General features: G+C 45.4%; 1 protein-coding gene across 10 annotated transcripts; it reads right to left on the bottom strand.

Moving 5' to 3' along the window:
• Positions 1–332: 332 nt before the first annotated feature.
• elavl3 (ELAV like neuron-specific RNA binding protein 3) lies at positions 333–19,211 on the bottom strand. 10 transcript variants are annotated; one of them, XM_076038703.1, is made up of 7 exons: positions 18,751–19,211; positions 11,589–11,808; positions 11,387–11,490; positions 8,944–9,097; positions 8,196–8,421; positions 7,237–7,275; positions 333–6,334 (listed from the first exon to the last, which is right to left on the bottom strand). In XM_076038703.1, the coding sequence occupies exons 1-7, from the start codon at positions 18,757–18,759 to the stop codon at positions 5,986–5,988; spliced, it is 1,101 nt and encodes a 366-aa protein (XP_075894818.1). In that variant the 5' UTR covers positions 18,760–19,211; the 3' UTR covers positions 333–5,985. The 10 variants fall into 10 exon arrangements, with proteins under 10 accessions (XP_075894818.1, XP_075894823.1, XP_075894816.1 ...); XM_076038708.1 differs by having other exon boundaries at positions 333–6,313; positions 18,751–19,209; XM_076038701.1 differs by having other exon boundaries at positions 8,196–8,424; positions 18,751–19,207.
• Between the last annotated feature and the right edge of the window lie 2,505 nt (positions 19,212–21,716).

Genomic DNA, 21,716 nt, shown 5'->3' with positions numbered 1-21,716 from the left:
TGTTAAACCCCAACACTAAAATGAAAGGGTAGCAGGGGGAAAATATTGGTATGTTGAGTTGGCAGATGTACGGTGGTGCTTTGTCTCTACAAAAACGGCAACATCAGCAGCAACTGCAAGCTGGCTGTCTGCTATTAAAACCTTTATTCCTTAGCAGCCTTTGTTGATTTAATGTTTTATTTTAGGAAAAAAGAGTGTTTAAGGCAAACATTTTAGCCATAGCATTATCATTCATTTATTAGCAACCAGCGAAGCCGTTCAGAAATATTTAAATGTTTCATGTTCAGTGTTGCACGATTCATGTTTTGACAGTCAATAAAAACAAGGCCACCCAATATTTGTAACTTTTATTTTTTCTGGCATGTAAAGTACAAATAATTAAACAATTCCATGAAAAAGTCTTCAAGCGTCTTCAGCTGAAATCCCAGTAATAAATATCCTAGACTAAACTGAAAGGTTTTATTTTTTTTTCTTTGTTAGTTTTTTCTTTTCATCATTGTTCATTTGGTCGTGTTTGGAAGTATGAGATTTTGTTTTCCTGCCACTGACACTGGCGTCGGCAGAGCTGTTTTTGATCATTTCTCGACTTTTGATTTGTTCTACCATTCCAGGAAAATGTAAGAAAAACATCACTAAGTTACTGCGTCCCCTCTTCTAAATAAATAGACACAAAATACAGTTGGTTGAGAAACAGAAGGACCACTCACCCCTTAACTACCCTAGAGACTCCCAAGAAAAACCTTCCTGCTGTGCTCTGCCAAAGCTTTTGGCAGCGTTTCCAAATGCATCTCGGACTGTCTTTGCCTCCACTGCACAAATTGATATTGAATTTGATGCATATGGCCTCAGGATTACAATCCTTTTATAGGAAAATCGAAACAAACAAATCTTTGTTGTTGTTGTTGTTTTTGTTGTTGTTTTTTGTTAAAATACATGAACTTTTCAGCATCAACAGGAAAGCTTCTTGAGAGCACATCGCACCCAGGACACGCCCTCTGCTGCCGGCTAATTGCTAGACCCTCAAATGGGTCGAGGCCTGGCTGCAGGGGGTCATCCCGTGTCTCTGGGGGGCTCCGTTGAGTGGTTGAAAAAACAAGACTGTGATTAGGTTAAATAATTAAAAGATTTTCATTTAACAAGACAAACAGAACACAGGCAGTAAAGGCATAACATCTAGCACACAGCATGTATGTTTATACACTTCAATTAGGTAAATATAGCAGTGCATTCTTTGACTATGGAGAACGTTTCCAAATCGTACTTCTAAAGCTGTTTTTTTTTTTTCTATTTGTCCCCCTTTTTAAGAAACGAAATGGTGTAACCACAATTTTGGCAAACTTAAAATCTTTTAAACTTGCAAATATAATGAAATAAACCATAAATATACACAAAACATACTTTATACGAGGCAATAATAATAATCATAATAAATAGTTTTTAAGTTAACAATAAGTTAAAACTACAAGCTTAAAGTCGCCCAAATAATACAAGTTTGTTGGCGCTATTTTGAATTTTTTCTGTTTAAATTATTTTTATGTTGCAACAAAAGCTACCACAGACTTTTACAAACACAATTGAACACAGTTTGATTGAAATAAAAAGTTCTAACTAAGTCTAAAGTCCGCATACACTGTAAAAACTGCAACTAATTCATTAAATAATGGAAGGAAAAAAATAAACTGGTACCCAATCAATGCAACCAAACATAATCTTTGACCCATGTGTGTTCTCTATGGCAACATCAACAACACAAATACGTTTAATTAACAAGCGAGTCTTGATATGTAAATGAAAGCAATAAATTACAAGAAAAGAAAAAGAAAACGATGCCGGAAATTGACATGGGCTAAAAAACTGATGATATATTAGACAGTATTCCTTTCGAGGTCGTTGTTCTATTAAGTCAGCCAAATATGACGTTTTGTCCACGTTTGCATGGTCAGAGCACGAATCGGGGGGGCTGAGGAGGTGATGGAGAATAGTTTTTTTTTTTTTACGCAACTGTCAGAGCTGTTGTTGCTTATCTGATCTCTGTTTTGTTTTGTTTTTTTGTTGTCGTGTCATCCCAGAACTTTTGCTCCTTTTTTGCCGCTCCGCAAACCTTTTTCAGTTGTGACGTTTAGTTTTCTTTTCTAAAAAATATATATCATTTGTTCTCAGTCAATATAAAAACAAAGCACATTGCACTTACTGTTCCATAGGAAAAATCTTTTGTCTTTTTTTTTTTTTCAAATGATTATTGTTGTTGCTCAAGCAGTGTAGTACTGTTTCCTGCCACGGTCCCCGGCTCTCTACTGGAGGTGTGGCTCTCTGTGTCAACTGTACTGCGTGTGTGTGTGTGTGTGTGTGTGTGTGTGTGTGTGTGTGACGGGGGTCTTTTTTCGCTCTCTCGGTTTTGACTGGACTACTTTGGACGTGGCTGGGTCAGCAACTGCAGCTGCAGCTCAACGTGGCCTGTTATCTCGGTTGTTCCTAACGTCTATCACTGGTCTCGCCAAGTGCTCTTGTCCTGTAAGGTGGTGTTTTCTCTCGCAAATTGCTCTTTGTCTCCAGAGGAGCAAGGAGCTCGTTCAGCGTTTTTGGGTGGTTGGGATTGGGACAGAAGAGCAAAAAAGTCATTTGGAGTATCTTGAGGGAATCAAAGTGTATTACGGGTCAGATCTCGCGAGTTTCAGCCGTGCGACGAGTTAGTTTTGATGGATTAAATTGGCCACAAGACAAAGCAGATGACAAAAAAATGTGAGGGGAAATAAGTTGTGAATGCATTCTTGTTTTATAGACCAATTCACTGTAATGCATAATTTTGATATGCCTTTTTTTTTTTAATCATGCTGTGCTTGCATGAAATGCATCTGTCACTTAAGCATCTGATTGAGTGGTTTAAACGTTCTACAAATGCAAACTGATATGCGCGAACTTAGATATTTAAAAAACGTAATGGAAACTGAAATCATAGAGGGTCCTCATTTTATACATCACATAGATTTGTACAGCAATTACTCAGGGAATTATATCTTAATTTATCCTTCTTGGTACTGAGTTTCCAAGCAATTCTTTGGCAAAATCAAATCAAATCTACCTAATTGGAGAGAATCGTGCTCAGTGTTCACGATGAATCGTCGCATCGCCGTTTGAATCTATTTGCCATTCAGTTTTTTGTTTTTTTATTTTCTTCTTCTCCTTTTTCCTAAGTTTCAGCCGAGCGGCAGGCCGCTCTCGCTGCAGCTGTGTCTGGGATTCTCAAGTCAAAGAACTTCACTTCACTGCACCATCATTGACGCAACACTGTACACGACTTCAGGACGAGAGATGCACGTGTGTCCGAGCACTCAGAAGCGTAGTAGGCGTGACTGTCCGGCTAAGCTCCCAACTGTTTACAATTTACATCAAATTCTTTTTCGTTCTTAAGTTTGCCCGCAGGTGTTTTGATATGATTACATTTGTATGAGATAGAATCCTTCGCCCCTTTCCCCTAAATCCCCACCCATACACCGCATGCTTATTGCCCCCTTGCTCTGCAAAGATCAGAGGGCTTAGAATAAAGCCATGCGATGTCCCAATTTTTTTTTCTTCCAAGCTTAAGAATCTGTAAAAATTCAGCACAAGGTCTTGCTCCTTTGTATGTATAAAAATAGATTTATCTCTAATGTAATCCTTTCAAAGAGATCGTCCTCTTTGGCTAACACAGCGTCATTTAGAAAAGCAAAAGCAAAAAATGTCTTGAATATACTTGACCTTATTTAATCTATGATCATGTGCAAATGCCTTGATATTGAAAGACATTAGCTCTCCCCACGGTAACATCATGCGTCCGCGCCGCCGCAGACGTCTCGGATAGACAGGTTGGCCTTAATGTTCCATCAAAGGTGCCATAAATAATTTCCTTTCCAGTTGGGTGGGGTGGGGATGGGGTGGGGTGGGTTGGGGGAGGGGGGGTATTTTGAGAGGTGCTATTTTTTGCAGTCGCGCCAAAGAGATCTGAGGTGGGAAATAAATAACCCCTGCGTTGCAAACAGAGGTATAATTATGACTCTTAGTTGCCGGCTTGGATTGTTGTGCAGTCATCTTTTTTTTTTTCCGAGAGGGTAGGAGTTCAAAGTTGTTGTTTTTTTTTTCGTGGAAGCTTTTAAGAGAACAGAGAGGTGTGTTCAGATGAAGCTGAGGAGCGTTTGGCAAAGCTGGAGGGAGCGATAATCTTTCTCCGGAAAGGATCAGCGATAATTCTAACATTGCCAGGTATGGCAGTGTGTACGCGTGACTCCTGGTTTGGAACCTTCCGTGGTTTTGAAGTGCGGTCCTCTTAATCTGCTCAGTCGCTGCAGGGCCAATGTTTTCTAATGAATGGCAAAAAAAACTCTATTTTATCTCGGGCAGCTTCTGTCTGTACACTAGTCTGAAGAATAATACCGGTGCTCTTGATTCTTTTTTTTTTTCTTCACGTTTCTCATATTTCCACAGACCAGAGTTCCATCCATGTGGGTTTTGGTTTGACATCGTCATCAGAACTTTGTCTGGCGCCTGGTTTTTACCCCAAAAAAATAAAAAAAAATCCTCAAATTCCTGCTCCCACTCACGCAGAAACATTCATAGTCAGGTTTTTCTCTCTCCGAAGGCCTTTCGGTTAAAGGGATATGACTCTAAACTGGCAAAACCACACAAGAAAAAAAAAGAAGGCCTGTGGATAATGTTAAATGTTACAGGTGCAGGTTGGAAAAGAAACAATGCAAAAAACAAAAAGCGCAAAAGCACCGGTATTTTCCCTCTGATGCGGCTGCGTTCTGGTTCCCCCCCGCCCCCTCCTCCTCGCTGCTCGTCGCTCTGTCGCCCACCAGAGACTGAAATCTAATGAACGCCGTCGCCATGGGAGCGCTGCCACTCGGCTCTGGGTTCACAGACTGTCTGCGCGCGAGGAGCGCGGGAACCTTCTTCCTGGTGTTTTGCATGGACTAAATATATATATAAGAGCTAATGACTGGACGTGTCTTCTTTCGATGTGGCGTATTTGGTTGCGAGTCTCTGAGGCTGGAAAGTACTTCGGTAGCGTTCGGACTATACTCTTCTCTTGTGGCCGGTATTCATGAGTTTGCCTAAATCTGATTGGGCCTGAGCAAAGAAGCTCACACTGGGTAGAGAAACCGCCTTGACGTCAGGCACCACCTAATGCAGGTCAGGAAACAGTAGTCAAAGTTTCTAGAAAATGCTTACATACTCGGCTATTATAACCACCTTATATATTGAATATATAGTTATATTTTAATAGACGTATATAAGAGAACACTGTTTTTTAATTTTCTTTTCTTTGATCTAAAAAAATCGCTGATTCAAAATGCCCAAGTGTAAAAAAGTGACTACATCCTCTCCAGCGAGATAAATGGGAGAGATGGAGGAGGTGGAGGAGAAGGAAGAGGAAGGGAGGAGGAGGAGGAGGGTAAGAGTTTAGGTAAATTGCACATATTCGTTCATTTAAATTCTTTTTTTTTCTCGATCGTTTTTGTTCGTCGGCCGTTGCGATTTGCCTGAATTCAATCAAAGCGCTCAGTACACATTCTCTGTCACATTCGTTCGACTGTCTTCCTAAATAGATAGATAGATAGCTCTTGACCCCACCCAACAAAACCGGCTACGTACCCCCTTGTAATTCAATCCAGGCAAATACAGGGAAGGACTAACATGTTGTGTAAAGAGAAAAGAAAAACTCCCACTAGAGTGTGTTCTGTTTTTTTTGTTTTTTTTTCAAGTGTTTTTTTTTGTTGAAACTCTGACTTCTTGCTTATGGATATGTCTGTTTGTGTGTGTGTTGTCTGCATGTCTGCGATAATATATTATGAATTTGTGTCAGAGACAGAGAAAGAGAGAGAGAGAGAGGGAGAGAGAGAGAGAGACTCAGTCCAGGCCCATGAGTGGTAGCACAGAGAGATCAGGTCGAAAGCAGCTGGTGCCAGCGGCCTTTTTTTTTTTTTTTCCTCTTCCTTTCCTCTCCCCCTCTCAGGCCTTGTGCTGCTTGCTGGTTTTGAAGGAAACCTGCAGCACGCGGTCGCCCAGGCGGTAGCCGTTGAGGCTGGCGATGGCCATGGCCGCCTCGTCGTAGTTGGTCATGGTGACGAAGCCGAAGCCCTTACATTTGTTGGTGGTGAAATCACGGATGACCTTGACGTTGGTGACGGCGCCGAAGGGCCCGAAGAGCTGCCACAGGACGCTCTCGTCGGCCTCGGGGGACAGGTTGTACACAAAGATGCACCAGCCGGCGCCAGTAGGGCCGGTGAGGTTGACTCCGGCCAGGCTGGTCATGCTGTCGATGGTGATGGGCGAGAATCTGGGGAAGAGAGTGGGAGAGCTACCATGGGTGTCATTCTGAAGTTCAACGCAGCGTTTACTTTCTCTACACTGTCTCTCATGGCCTTTTTTTTTCCTTCTCAGCGAGAGAGAGAGAGAAAAAAAAGAAAGATTGGCATGGAGTCGGGAGACCCCCCATCTCCATCCCCTCTGCTGTACAGAAGCTATAGATAGTAAAAAATATGTTCGAGCGCCACAGTGGCTCCAAACTACCAGCTTCCGTACAAAAATGCCACTGTGTGCCCTGAGACACACTTATACACGCACAAACACACACATACACACACACTTTGTATATCATTCGATCTCTCTCTGCTGACCAAAGCCTCTGGAAGAATTCAAAAACAAAACAAAAGACATGAATCACAATGTCGAAAACGAAAATTCACGGCACCGAACAAAAGACAGAAACCTAGAGAGGGATGAAAAGCAAAATCAGGAATCAAATCATACACAAAACTGACTGGAGCAAAAACAGAGGAGACGCAAACGGAATCTGGTGGTATGTCCATGCTGGTGAAAAAAAGGGGACATTAAAGCAACTGAAACTGACAAATGTTAGTTTGTATAAAGAAAGACACAGAAATTATTTCTATCACTCGGAAAAATAAACAAAAGGACAGAAGGTTTTAAACAAAGCCATGCCAGAATACTCTGCTGTCTGTTGGCCGCACTCTGGCGCTTCCAGATGGCGTTTTGCATACGGGGCTGCTTTAGTCTCAAGGTAAAAATGGGGGCAGTGTGCAAAAAGAATCATGGCTCATGTATCTAATTCTTTTTTTTTTTTTTTTTTTAGGCGGAAGTCAGCAGGTGGTATTCCAGGCACTTTGTTTTAAGGTTTTCTCTTTTTTTTTCTTTTTTTTTTTGGCATGGATGCTTGAAAGTACACCTGTTTTCATTTACCTCTTGACTCCGTAGCTGGCGTTTAGTAAATTGTCGAGTCTGCAACGCAAGAGGGAGAGTGAAGGGGAAGTGCAGAAGTTAGTTGTGAGGTCCACCAGAAGTGTGGGGGCGCTTCCTTTCGCTTAACAAGAAAGTCACTGCTCCAGCAGCCGCCGGCCTCCAGGGGGCATCCTTCACTGCAACGCTTCCCCCCAAAAACCCATCCAAAAAAATTCAAAGTGATGGTGCGTAACATGGACCAGCAAATGCGCCTTAGTTCACACTTTAATGGTGTCCGTAATGCTGTGACCCAGATGAACAACCCAAACCGAGGTAGAAATATGTCTCATGCTCTCGTCTGTGTGATGTCTCTGGCAAACTGTTTTGCTGCCATTTCTCTCAGATAGACACGTGCAGTAGTGCATGACTGTCTGTGATTGAGCGGCTTTTTGGATCTCATCCCTTTCAATATCAAGGAATAGTGCAGCGAATTTTAAAATTCATGGAAAGACCAGGAAGAGAGAGAGAGAGAGAGAGAGAGAGAGAGAGAGAGAGAGAGAGAGAGAGAGAGAGAGAGAGAGAGAGAGAGGAAAACACAATGTATTATCGTGCGTTGTTGCCTGTTCTTTCACTTTAGATCAAGCAATCGCGGTGCTTAAAATGGTGGACGTGTTAGCCGAGTTAATTTAAAAAAAAAAACAACAGAAAAAAACAGGAAATGCGGAAACATCACATATCATCATGTTCTTTGAGTTATTGTCAAACTTTAAAAAAAAAACAAAAAAAAACAACTTTTTTTTTACCATTGTACTTAATTGCGACATACAATATCACAGTACATTACAAGAAAAAAGACAAACACACACACACACACACACACATACACAGTGGGTCACTGACAGTGTGATGGCACACTCGTCACACTCCTGCGGACTATCAGGCGATTCCAGATTCGCGTGAGGTCGGTGGAGGTTCAGTACCTGAAGCGTTGGGTCTGGTGGTGCAGAGGTCCTGTGTAGCGGCGTGCGGCGGTCTGGTACAGCTGGGTCAGTAGGGCCTGGCCCGTCTTCTGGCTGGGGTTGTTGGCGAACTTGACGGTGATGGGCTCGGCCGCTCCCAGCGGCTTCTGTCCGTTCAGGCCCTTGATGGCCTCCTCCGCCTCGTTGCGCTTATCGAACCGGATGAAACCCACTCCTCGCGATATACCTGCTCCGAATAACACAAGGAGGCCAGCAGCGGCGTTACTACCTTGGCATCTGGGATGGCCCCTCACCACCTCGGCATTTATTAACGCTTCCCTTATTGTGCGAAATTCACTAAGCTTCTGTTTTCTAACAATAACATGAGCCGCTAGGTTGAGTTCAACTCCTTGGACATTAGAAAGTCCCTCCTTTCCTTCTTTCATCCCAGAAACTGTTTGCTTTTCCACTTGGGTCCAGCATCGTGCCCTTTGTGATGTCACAAAGGGCCACCGATCCCTGTCCACATTAGTGAAAAATCACCACCTCATGGCCACCTTAACTTTGTCTCCTTCCAAACTTGTGGAAAGTGAAACAAAGCCTCAGTTTGGCCTGTAAGCAGAGGGCCAAATGCGATATATGAAGTTTATTTCAACATGTAGAGTTGATTTTTTTTTTAAATAATGAACTCTACCAGGTTTGCTCCACTGATCTGAAAATGTTATACTTTATAAACACCTTCACCATGAAAATTGAAAAAAGGTGATACCTGTGACTTGGTCCACGAGGATTCGCGATGTGATGATGCGACCGTACTGGGAGAAGAGCTGCTCCATGTCCTTCTGGCTCATGGTTTTGGGGAGCCCGCTCACGTAGAGATTGGCATCACGGATGGAAGCCGAGCTCGGCCGGGCGTACGACACCTGCGACACGCCAGTGACACGAGTTAGCGAGTGCGTTTCATTCGCCTGCTCCCGAAAGACGGGAGTTTGTCTCGGAGAAAAAAGCAACAAATAGACTTACTTAACACACTGGAAATATCTGACGCAACTGGGTCGTGGTTGCAAAAAGAAACACGATTTTTATTTTTATTTTACCCCACGCCACCCTACCCCCGCCCCTTCTCTCCCCATTGCTAATTTCCCTGGTTCCTCCATCTCCGCTGACTGAACTGTGTCTTTGCTGTTTGTTGACATAACCGGCGACGGAGGCACAACGCGACCGCCGCACATGTGCCGAGGCAACCGTCGTCGTCGAGCAAGATGATGCCAATCGACAGCTAACAAGCCCAAAGACTCCTTCTTTGTTTTGAAGTGAGAACATCGGCCTCAGCTGATGTATTTTACTGAACCCACTTGTGACTTAATTAGAGTGCAGCCATTTTTGGTGTGTTTGTGTTTATATCCCCCCGTGGTTTTTGCTGCTGGTCTACTTTTTCAGACTTTTTATTTTTTTTTGCAGCCGCTTCTGCAACGAAATATCAAGATTGAGTGTGAAGAAAGGAGAGTGGGGGCAGGGGTCTAGTTTTCTGGTAGCATGTGAACATATGTGTGATATAGTCCAGTCCAGTGCTGTGCTTGTGTGTGATGGTGAGACAGAGTGAGTGTTGTCTGAGATCCGCTGAGCTCCTCCCTCTCTCATCTGCCTCTTTCCTTTGTTTCTATCCTCTGGGAGGGTGAGGAGGGAGGGAGGGCGGGGGCGGGGTTGGGTGGGGGGGGGCGTGCGGCTCCTCTGGCAAGCAGCAAACAATATAAGTGCATCACAGGACTCGCAGGATCCTTGACAACTTATCAACACGGCGCTCGCAAAAAAGCCATTCATATTGGCTCGCGTTGATTTTTTAAAAAAATTCCAGGCATTTTGAACTTGGTTTCAACTGGTGCAAATAAATAGATACATAAATAAATAAACAAAATACTTAAATGCAAATGAAAATTACTTTTTTTTTTCTTTTTTCGCCAGATGAATACAGGTGCTCTGATTTCCACAACCCCGAGTCTATTGTGTGCACAGCAGGAGGGCTGTGCGGCGCAGCGATTAGGGGGAGATGCTGCTTTCGGGGAGCAGAGGCTGCCCTATAATTAACCCTCTCCCTGTCGCTCCCACAGTACAGATGGTGCCTGGAGCCCATATGGCCTCTAATCCTGTCATTGGCATTCTGCTCTCTCAGCTACCCCCTGCCCTTTTACTGCTGCCCCCACCCTCCACCGCCCCTCTCCTCCTTCCACCCCCACCCTTTCCTTTCTCCATCGAAGCGTGGCGCAAAATCACAAATGATTGACCGGAGCTGTCGTTTTTATTCATTCCATTTTGGAAAGATGGAAAGTTTATTTTGAATAATGTAACCTGTGAGCGTCTCCAATGAATATTTATCAGACCCTATGCTGCCATCATAATTGAGATGATAGCGTTTCGTTGTTTTTTTTGCTGTTTCGGACTAAAACATAAATTCAGTCATCTTTTGGATGCCCCCCTCCACCCCCAAATATCTACACCCCCAGATTTCAGTGACCTTTTTGCTGCCGCCACTCATGAGATCAGCCGTGGCTGTTCAGCTCAGTCGGAAATGTTTGTTTAGTCACAGTGAATGTCCCTTTTGACGGCCAGCTGCACCGAGCGTCACCTGCTCTGCCGCTGCCTCACAGATTTGATTTCTCAAATCCTGCAGTTTGTCTCAGTCTTTGATCATGTTGGGGTGGGGTAGGGTGGGGGAGTGGGGTGTTGTGGATGGGAGGAAGTGGTCTTTAATAATGTGCCCCCCCCCCCCTTCCTTCCACATCCCCTTTTCCCTCATCTGGTTTTGGGACAAAGAAGCCCCCCCCCGACCCGTAATTAGCCTAGATTGGAGGCAGATGGGATAACCTGGACTGACCCTTGTGCACTGCAGTCGGGCTCGCTAATTACATTTCCATCACAATAACCTCTGCACGCTGTCCGTCTTGTGCTTTCTGACCTCCGCTCTCCACCTCCTCTCCAGCCTCTCTCTCTCTCTCTTTGTTCTATAGCCACCGCACTCCCTTCTGCCTCTTCCTCCCCTCCTGCTGCCACGTCTGCCACCGCATCACTCAGCCTCCCCTCCTTCCGTCCTCCTCCTCTGCCCCACCCCAGGCCTGTCAAGATTTCCGCTTCCTTCTCTCCCTCTCTGTCCTGCCATCAGGGGTCGGGGGAGGGGGGAAGGCGGAGGGGAGAAAGAGAGAGTGGATCCGGCTCACCTTGATTGTTTTAGTCTGCAATTTGAGACCGTTGAGTGTGTTGATAGCCTTGTCTGCGTCATTTGGATCTACGTAGTTCACAAAGCCGTATCCCAAACTCTGGCCTGCAGACAAAGAGAGAACCAGGCCAACAGGACGTCAGAGCCACTTTCACTTTCCGCTGGTGTGGCGGCGAGGAGGAGGAAACCAAACGGAAGCGTACCTGTTATCTTGTCTCTGACCAGCTTGCACGACTCGATCTCGCCGATGCTGCCGAACAAACTCTTGAACTCCTCCTGGGTCATGTTCTGAGGCAGGTAGTTGACGATCAGGTTGGTTTTGCTGTCGTCCGTGGAGCCGTTCGTGCTGATGACGGGGCCGTTGGGCAGGCTGGTTCCGCTTGGACCGTTGGACACCTGGGTTTCCATGGTGCTGATTATCTGCTGAGAGAGAGGGCGGAGTTAGACTCATAATTCGAGGACGGAGGAGGAAGAAGAGGAAGGAGAAGGAGAAAAGAAGTGTCAGAGTTTGCATCGATCGGCGGCTGTGAGGCTGTGCAGGCTCTGCCGCTGCTTCGGTGCTTTGGTGCAGGGAACTATTTATCACAAACGCGAGCAGACACGCTGCTGGCCCCGTCTGAGTGCGAGGCCGGGAATCAGCGATGCCGAGATGGTTACAAGATCTGATTTATCATCCCTCCCCTCCCCCACCCCTCGCCCTATCTCTCCCTCCACCCTTCGCTGCCTGCCTCTGGTCCTGCAGATGTCACAGTCCTTTTTCCTCGCCCCTCCCCTCCCCTCGCCTCGCCTCGCCTCGCCTCGCCTCCCCTCCCCCAGCCAGCCAGCCAGCCAGCCAGCCAGCCAGCCATCCAGCCTCTTCCAGGGTCAAACGCCATTACATCATTATGCAGGAATGGATAATGGTGATGGTGGTGTGCAAGTCCGCAGAGAGTGGCTGGGGGGAGTGAGGGATGGCAGGGGTCGAGATGACAGACAAAAGGCCGGGTGACGAGGCCGAACGCATGTTGTGCTCCACTAAATGAGATGTTTCGCTTTGGTGATAAAAGCTTGGATCACGCGTGCTTTGCCTTTGTCTCTCTTTTTTCACTTCACAATTTCTTTGTCCTATACTGGGAGTTTTGTTTGTGTATGTGTGTGTGTGTCCTTCGTGTTTTGTTGTTTGTTTCTCCTGTGTTGCTCAGGACGACTGCGTGTTGCTTAATTTAATTTGCATGGATTTCTCGAAGCGCGTCCTTAAGGCAAATTTGTTGCTTTGTCATCACTTAGTGTGTTGCCGTTCAGTCGCTTTTCAAAACAGAGAAATGTTGAGTGTTTCTGAAAATGGAAAGCGGCGCTAAGCACGCTTAATTTGACCTTTCTGAATCTCACGATCGATGCACAAGTTTCTCTTAATTGTTGTCTACTATTTATTTGTTATGCTGAAACATGATTCATTTCCTTGTCATAGGACAACGGCTATCTCCATTGTGAGGTTTGTGCTGTTGCCTCATTCTGATTAAAGTGAGCTACAGTACGACTTCATGTGTGCTTCGGCTTGCTGCTGCCAGCCCTGTCCCCCTCCTGATCGATTTCAACGCCCGTATTCGTTGAAGAAGAAAAAAAAAAAAAAAAAAGCAGGGCTTGTTGGACGAGCGCTCTGAATTCAAATACTCGCCGACTGTGCCAAAATGTAATTTGTTATGCCAGAGTGTAGGTTCAAGCTGTTGCAGATCTCAAACTAGTGGGTGTTATGAATGTCAATAAGTTTTTCTCCTCTTCTCCTCTTGAAGCCACGTGATGCAGTCTGAGGCTTTAGAGGGACTTGAGAATCATTTCAAAACCGTTCAGGGGAAAGGTGTTATTCAAATAATTAACCTGTTTGGTATACACCCAAAGACAAACCTATTCTAAATATTTCAAAGGTATCGTATAAATATTAAATATTTCCTGTTCCTTGTTACATAGGGCTAATTTGTGTCTTTGACTCTGTGCCTTTTGTTTTGCGTTACCTAACCCCTTTTTCAGCATCTGCAACTGGGTCTCTGTAACCTGCCTGTCTTGCTCGAAGCCTCACCTCCACTCCCGTTGCCCAGGTAACAGCCCCTCAAAGACTGCATTGTTTCTAAATGGCTGAATGGCTTCCTTACTCAGGGCTCCGTGTGCGTATTTGTGTCTTCTTGTGCCTCACAGAAGTACATATGGAGGTCAGACATTTTGCTCCCACGTTTACCCATGCAAGGCAACATCCGTAAGTTAGATTGGCGGTGACAGGGGTGGGAGAAGCTTGGGAGACAACGATAAAGAAGCCCTAGATACGAGCGCATGCAGAAAGTAGCACACCGTGGATAGCAATCACATCAAGGTTTTGGTTTGTTGGCAAAAAAAAAAAAGAAGAGACAAACCCAAGCTGTTGTATGTGTTGTAATATTAACCCAGTACCTTGTGCTTTGAATCTGACTCACAGAAAAAATAAATATATATATTTGTATGAAAGTAACTGAATGTGCCCCAAATATGACAAAAAACATTCTGAAGCAAAAACATATTAGGGCAAATTGGACTTGCCAACTGAAATAACCCTCAGCATGGCAGAACACATTCCCAGTGAACAGTGTGAAGTTATATAATTCACAGAGCCACTGAGGATGGGCTGGGCACCGAGATTGGCTGACACAAGCAGCAGCTAGGATTAGGAATTTAATGCTGAAATTGAGTGAAACACCACAGCGCTTTGATGCTATGTGAAACAAGTAGAGACAGATAAAAAAAAAAATCAAATAACAATCCTCTGTTTTATCTCTAGGCCCCTCACACTCGGTATTATCCCAGCATCAGAAATCAGACTTTGGTTTGCAGTTACCCTATTTTGTGGTTGTAAAGAAATGATTCAAAACGCATCTGGAAAGACACAGTATAACAGATAATCACACGCCCAAAACATGTCTACTAGAGCAATCGATCGGCTGCAGGGATCTGTTATGAAAGACAGTAAAACTCAAAAGGTTACTTTCTTAACATGGATAAAGCCAAGGTCTTGTGCTTCAAATTATTCTACCAATTTCTTTAAAAAAGAAAAAAAAAGTGAACCAAGGGGAATTCAATGACAAGAAAAAGTCTCTTGTAGCTCTTTTAAATGTCTTAAAGATTACAGTTGTCAGACTAGCACTATGTGTCCCCACACTGCTTTTTTCTATTTTGGGGTTCTGTGAGATCTCCCTTAATATTTAATGTACTGCATCAGCATCGCCCACACATGGTCCCAGACTCGCACGCAAACAAGAGCCCTGCCTCCACTGCCAAACACATGAACCCAGACTTGCACGCAAACAGGAGCCCTGCCTCCGCTGCCAAGCACACATACCACCTACACTGTACACAATTAAATTACAAAACGCACAGGCATCACAGGACTGTATGTAAATGCCGTCTGTGCTCCTCGGTCCTCTGATGCTTATGTGAACAGCTTCCACCCCTAATATCTTTCTGCTCCATATGCAGCACAGCGCTGGAGGCTCTAATGTACAGATGAATATTCTCAAGATTTTTCAGCGATTGTAACACAAAATTTGCATTATTGGAGTTTGAAAAAAAAAATGCAATTTTTTTAAAATTTATGTGTCAGCCAAGAATTGTACATTAAAATTCATTTGTTGTGCGCCTGTAAAATGTGCACCAAGCCAGGGTTTCAAGCCAGAACTTAACTTGGAAAAAATCCACAAGCATTTATTATGCCGACAAGTGCAACAAAGCTGAAAACAAGTTCTCCTTCTTTCAATATGACCTTGCCTTCTAGTCCGCCATATAAAGCCCTAAAAAGACCTTTTCTCTCTCCTCTGGAAGGCGTGAAACAAGACTGAATGCGGGGCTGAAGTGTAAATGAGCCCTCTAAATAACACAGATTACAGGATTAGCCCAAACAAAGGGCATTAGCCTCACTCTCCTGCAGCTTAAGGGATCATGGTGGCAGCTGTAAAACAACAGGACGACAGGAGTCACAGCTCATGTCAGCCGTGCGCCCATGCAAGCTCTCTCTCTCCCTCTCCCCACCATCCACCATCCTCCAGTTCTTATTCTTCGCTCGGCACAAGAAAAGAAAAGATTTCTAAAAAAGATTTGAGCTCCGAGAGCATGTGGCGCTTTGATAAGATGGGAGCAGACAACGTCAAAAGGCTGCCGGAGACAAAACTGCCCTGCAAGGCTCGCTTGTAAGCACGCGGGGCGCTATCCAGCGTGCTGAAAAAGGGAGTGGCTTTCTCGTTCGGAGGCCCTCGAAACCAGTTGACGCTACGAAGTCCTACGTTCTCCTTCAGAAATTTTCCTTTATTTTAAAATCGTCACATTAGGATTATTATCATTATTTTGTACTATTATTATTTTTAACTACAAGAATCACATTTTGCGGGGTTTTTTTTTTTTTTTTTTTTTCAAATACCGTAAATTCAAATTCCCGACATTTTATTTGCGTATTTACGCATTTTTCTCTTTTTTTTTTTTCTCAAAAGGCAAGACTTGTGAGCTCTGCTGGCATTCATGAGGCGGGAGCGCCTTTTTGCTGAATAAACGTATTGAGATGGCCAAACAAAAGAGCCACCCGTTCCTCCTCTTCTCCCTCGCAGCGGCTATGGCAGCACTATGAATATTAATGTAAACAGTGGCGCTTTGTGTCGTGGCCATGGGGCTGCAGGCAGGACTCTGCGGGAACAATGACTGGTACAGTCGCCAGCCACGATGTCAAAACGCCACGATGGATCCGTTTTTTTGTTTTTTTGTTTTCATTTTTAAACCAATCTCTTAAAATTTATAGATCGTTTCCCTGCACATGAAAACGGTTACTCGTGTTTTTCCCCCAAAGTGTATCTTTCAAACTGATGCTTTGCGGTTACAAATAAGTAAAATGGAAGCTCCAGAAAAAACAGAGAAATTCAAAATAATTATACCAGACGCGCGATATGTTTAGTTACATTTTAGAAGTGAAATTATTATAAGTGTTCTCTTTTTTCTTTTAATTAAGAAGCCTCGTGGATAGAAAGTCTGTATTTAAATGTCTCCCAACAGGCGTTATATTTGTTGCTGATAAATACAGTAAGTCACTGGCAACAGGAGGCAGATCACCGCTTACATAACGTAATTGCATTTAACGCCCCATATGAGCCGGTCGAGCCATTTCTCAGCCACAACAGAAAAAAACACAAATCGACGCCTTGAAATCGTTCTATTTTCTGCCACGCCGAGCACAGTCAGTCGCCCTTTTCAAAAAATATTAAATTTTTAATTGTGTTTGGTCCCGGCTTCGCTGATGCGCTGCCACGCAGCGGCTTTGGGCTGGTTCACAGGGCCTCGGCTGCCCTTGTCCTTGAATTGTGTAAGTGGCTCGGATAGGTTGTCTGACTCAACGCTTTTTTCTCTCCTTGGCACTGCGGTACAGCCACGGAGGACTGCGGACCATGTGGAGGAGACGAGTGAGAGGCTCTTCCTCGGTCTGTGTAACAAAGCGGAACTACAGAACCTTAGCCTGGATCGTGTCAGGTGGACGGCTGGGAGGCTCACAAGGCGGCTGCAGATGAAAGCAGCAAACCCGGCTGTCCACCTGACTTTTGACGCACATCTACAGAGGAAACATCCCGGCCAATTAAAAATTAACAAAATCGGGGGATGCTGAAGTTGTTTGCGGGACTATTTATAGAGGCAACTCCGCCCCGCGCCTCCTGTTCCCTCTCCGCGTTGAATCATCTATTCAAAGCAGCGTGATGCTAAACGACGCCGAGGCGCGTGCGTCCATCACGCAATGTCACAGCATCACCGGGAGCGAAACGCGCTCGCGTATTTCCTTTGTTTTCAATGTCACCTCGTGGGTGCGCGCTGGTGCACCTGCTCGCGTGCCACCGAGCGTCCAGGCCGAGCAGCGTCCCGTCCCTCCCCTCCTTCCTCTCTTTATCCCCTTTTTCCAGGCGCCTGTAACCTTATGAAAATGTGTCTGGTCTTAATTGGCCCGCTTGTTGTAAACTCCGGAGCGTGTCAAGAGGTGCAGGCGGAGTGGGGTGGGGTGGGGTGAGGGTGCGGGGGGGGCTTCAGAGGCTTTAAATGCCCCTCGTTCGGTGCTCCAGTCCGACAGAGACACGCCCAATCCGACCGAGGCTAATTTATCAGCTCGCTCCCTCCCCCGCCTTTCTTTCTGTCTTTCTTTCTTTCTTTCTTTCTTTCTTTCTTTCTTTTACCTGTCATACGTGCAGCGAATCCCCCTCCCCAAATTCTGTTATTTATTTTTATTTTATTTTTAAAAAAGCTTTTATTTTCTTTGAAAAATAATAATAACAATAAAATAACTCGTTTAAAATGGAGACGTCCGTGCGCGTCCTTTACAGCCACGGCCTCGGAGGTTTCCAACCCATTTACTCGCTCGCATCGCACCGAGAACCCTGAGGAATTTTGACTTAGTCTGATTTCAATGCAAACCGATGGGTGCGTAATTCCCTCCCCCCCCCCCCCCCCACCCCCCACCGCATCCTCTTCCTCCTCCTCCTCTTCCTCCTTCTCCACCCCCCACCCCCCCACCCCACCCCCCCACCCCCCGCCTCCTCTCCCGGAGTGACTCGACCCTTTTTCCCCCTTCTCCGCCTTGCTGGATGGGCCCTGCAGCCTCCGAGGCATCGTGTGTGTGTGTGTGTGTGTGTGTGTGTGTGTGTGTGTGTGTGTGTGTGTGTGTGTGTGTGTGTGTTTTGTCTCAGATCTCCGGCATCCTTGTGCAGCACCAAGCAGGCAAAAAGAAAGCGTGTCTTCCTCCTCCTCCTCCTCCTCTCCATCCCTCCACTCCCCCAGCACATCACTCACACTATACGCAGCGCCGTATTCCTCGCCGCCTTTCTCTAACCCCCATCTCCGTCACTGTAATCCTGCGGAATTTCTACGAGCCTCGCTTTCCGTGGAATATTATCGAGGCTGCCACGTTTACGCGGTTGTACAAAGGAGCTGCGACGCCACAACGCTAGAAAAGAGAGACTCGAAACGCTGCGCTATCTAAGATGGCAGGGTAAAGACTTTTACTACCGCTGACGGTGATGACTAAAGGCTGGAGCGCGGAGCCGGCATGGCGCATCCCTCCCTATGAGGTTGCTTGCCGCTACCCAGCGTTAATCTCATTATGCCGATATACGTATAGCAGAAATAACATTAGTGGGGAGATCATAACGGTCCCGTACGGTGACACTGCACTGGTCCTCAGTTTGAATAAATAGCATTCTCCACCATAACACTCCCCGTCCGTCTAGTATCAAAGAACTGTATATCTTGTACAGTGAAGCCTGACAAATCCAGCATAAAGACACAGCGGTTACAGTTTTCTGCTACATCGCCGACACAGCTAGAGGAAAGAAATAGAGTCATACGTACAGTAACCATTCTTGACGTACAATGAAAGAAATCTAGGTCCTCCTTTGCACTGGTCTTGAAGCTGAGACGGCTGAGGGCTGTTTATGCTCTTCGGCCTCTGTGTTGTATGGCACAGGAGTATGAAAAGGAAAAAAAAATAAAAAAGGAAAAAAAAATACAATCTTCGTCAGGGAATCTCAGCCCTCGGAGATTGTGGGTGTCCTCTACAGGATGAAAATGAGGAGAAAAGGGTTTTCTGCCGGAAGATGATGCGGGAGAGCGTGCTCTTCGAGCGGCGTTGGCGATGGTTCAGTCGGGGGAAAAAATGAAGAAGTAGAAGAAGAAGCAGTGATCCTCGGCAGGGTGTGTCCACAGGAGGGTGTTCTGGTTCTGCTGTGTTGTTTTTTTTCTCCTTCTCTTAATGTGTAATTCCCTGCTCCTCTCGCAGTCTCCTTCTGTGCCTCTGCTGCAATGTTCTTCTTTTATGCATCCTCCTGGCTGGCAGAGCGCACTGCTGATTGGCTAATTGTGCAGGGAGGGTACTACATGGCAGCCATTGCAATGCGCTCCTCGCCCATTATCCCCTTCAGGAGAGATCACCAAGAGTCCCCTCCACCCGCCCACCCCTTCCCTCCCTCTCCCATCCCTGCCCTTCCATCTCTCCACTCCCTTTTTCTCCGTGCCCTTTCTTCCTGCCCCCCTCTTCACACACACATGCAGCGCCGAGTGAATAGGGCTCCACCTGCACTCTCAGAACAGATGGGTGCAGCAAAAGACAGCAGACTTGTCTTTCCCTCTCTCTTTCTTACACTTTTGCACTCGCACTTTTTCCTTTCTTTCTCACTCCCCATTAGGACCGGTGCGAATTCACAGCAAACTTCCATTTTTCACACTTTTGTCTTTGCAAAGAATGGTAGATGGGGCGGACTTTGTGGAAAAACAAATCTCAGAACTGGAAAGGGAAAATTTCCCGGATGAGGGAAACACAACAAATCACCAATAAGTGGCTGTGAAGTGAGGCTTGAAACAAAGCACTAAATCCACAACTAGGACTAATGACTGGGTGATTTCTGGAGCACTCGCGTGCAAAGCAGATGGCCAGCTATGTGGTCAGGTGCAGACATGTGAATAACAAATTAGGCGGCCCCTGAATTATTACAAGGCTGTCCTCTAAAATAAAGTTGAGAAGGTGCTGGTCCAGCACAGCTCTGCACATGATCTGCGCTGTCTTCCTTCACACAAATGTGACCAGCACTGATTTCTTTTCTCACTTTTTTATTTTGGTCCTACTTTACGACATCCCAACATCCCCTTCCTGTTGAGTTCTCCTCTCCTCTCAGTCCGCATCCTGCTGCCTCCTCCTGTGTCTAGCTGTATGGTGAGTGCTCACTGAGACATGCTGTTTGGGCTCATCTATAATGCATCCTCAGCCCCGGGACATCATGTGTGACAAATGACCTATTTCTGTGCAGACCCCCATAGGGCCTTGACCTGAGGGGGACGGTGTGTGTTTGTGTGTGTGTGCGTGTGTGTGTGTGCGTAAATCAGTGTGTGTTTGTTTACTCGTCTAATAATGAGTACTGGGTTTTCTGAGGAGGTGTAACGGTGAATGGAAGGTGTGGTGTTATTGGTTTTGTTGACACTCTGTTTTTTTGTGTGTGGTGAGTGGACAAGCGGCGCTTATTTGAACTGTGTTATAAAATAAATCAGTTGCTCTGCTCTTCTCTCCGCAGCTGACCTTGAGCAGTCATCAGGCATTTGTGGCTCAAAGGAGCGCTAGTTTCAAGGCCCCACATTATGCAAAATTCAGTTTACTCATGTTTTCTGACCGCCAAATGCAAAGAGTGTGTTCTGAAATACATTGTTATGGTAGTGAACCCTCCATGATGTCACAGAGGGTACTGGTAACTCAGTCATACAACCTTGCTGTCCCCTTCCAGACATGTGGAAGACAGTGTTGTAGTACTGGAGATTGGTCTTGCTCTCGAGACCTCTTTTTTAAGGGTTTTGTCTTGGACTCTGAGGCATTTTTACTCAGGCTTGTCTCGGTCTCTGACATGGGCAGACTGGGGATTTTTGGTCAGGACCAGTCGAGACTCAGCCAACGCTGGAATGACATGATAATAACAGAAAAGAATCCTGCAGTTGCAGCAGTTTTGCGCTCTGTCGGTGACACCCAGAGTGACATCCTGTCCCCTTATTTCTTGTTACTTTATTTTTAATTTTATGAAGCAAAGTAGTTTTTTTTGAAAATGGTTCAAAATAGTTGGCAAAGCAACAAAATGTTGCTGAAAAGAGATGTTGCTGTTTTGATTTTAGAAGCAAACTTGAATTTAAAAAAGATACTGGTCATTTTTTTCTGTTTTGTTGTTATTTTATTTTATATATATAGAGTCTTGGTCTTGTCTCGATCTCGATACTCTCTAGTCTTGGTAATATCTTGGTCTCGGTTGTTGTGGTCTTGACTACAACACTAGTGGAAGATATTACTAAGCTCCGTTTTAGCAGGGTGCTAACGGTATGCAGGTTTTGTGTGGAGCGAGGTGGCTCCGCTTCTGTCCAGGATGCAATTATGGATAGTCAGTTATTGAAAATTGACATTGGCAAGTACATTACTATCACAAGATGAAAACATCTGCAATGATATGTTGCAACTGTGGACATTTGTTGATGTGCCCTGAAAGACCAGGGCTAGACACACAACTTGCAACTTTCCTCATACTGTACATCCATTCCATCCAAGTCAAGCCAATCTCGCGCCCCCCCCCCCCTTTTTTTTTCTCCCTTTCCTGTCGTTGTCCCGCTGCTCCCTTCCAGTCAGATTTTGAGCATGGGCCCTGTCTGATATTTTACATAATTGCCTTACATAAGTAGCGAGCTCGGCTCAGAGCTTGGATGATATTAGCGCAGATGAATATTGCATGAGGAAAGCACTCGTTAAGCGTTAATAAGAGGATAGAGATGGAGCCCCACTGTCAGTCTGTCTT

Source organism: Nelusetta ayraudi, unplaced genomic scaffold (genome assembly GCF_046127955.1).
Source record: "Nelusetta ayraudi isolate G7.1 ecotype Tasmania unplaced genomic scaffold, CSIRO-AGI_Nayr_v1 ptg000057l, whole genome shotgun sequence".
Lineage (NCBI taxonomy): Eukaryota > Metazoa > Chordata > Actinopteri > Tetraodontiformes > Monacanthidae > Nelusetta > Nelusetta ayraudi.
The sequence above is the reverse complement of the archived record's forward strand: the minus strand, read 5'-3'. Positions and strand labels throughout refer to the sequence as shown.

Coding starts and splice junctions, on each gene's coding strand:
- elavl3 (XM_076038701.1), bottom strand. Junction 11,491..11,588: donor GGTCAGAGACAAGATAACAG/GTACGCTTCCGT, acceptor CTTTGTCTGCAG/GCCAGAGTTTGGGATACGGC. Junction 9,098..11,386: donor TGCAGACTAAAACAATCAAG/GTGAGCCGGATC, acceptor GGCGTGTCGCAG/GTGTCGTACGCCCGGCCGAG.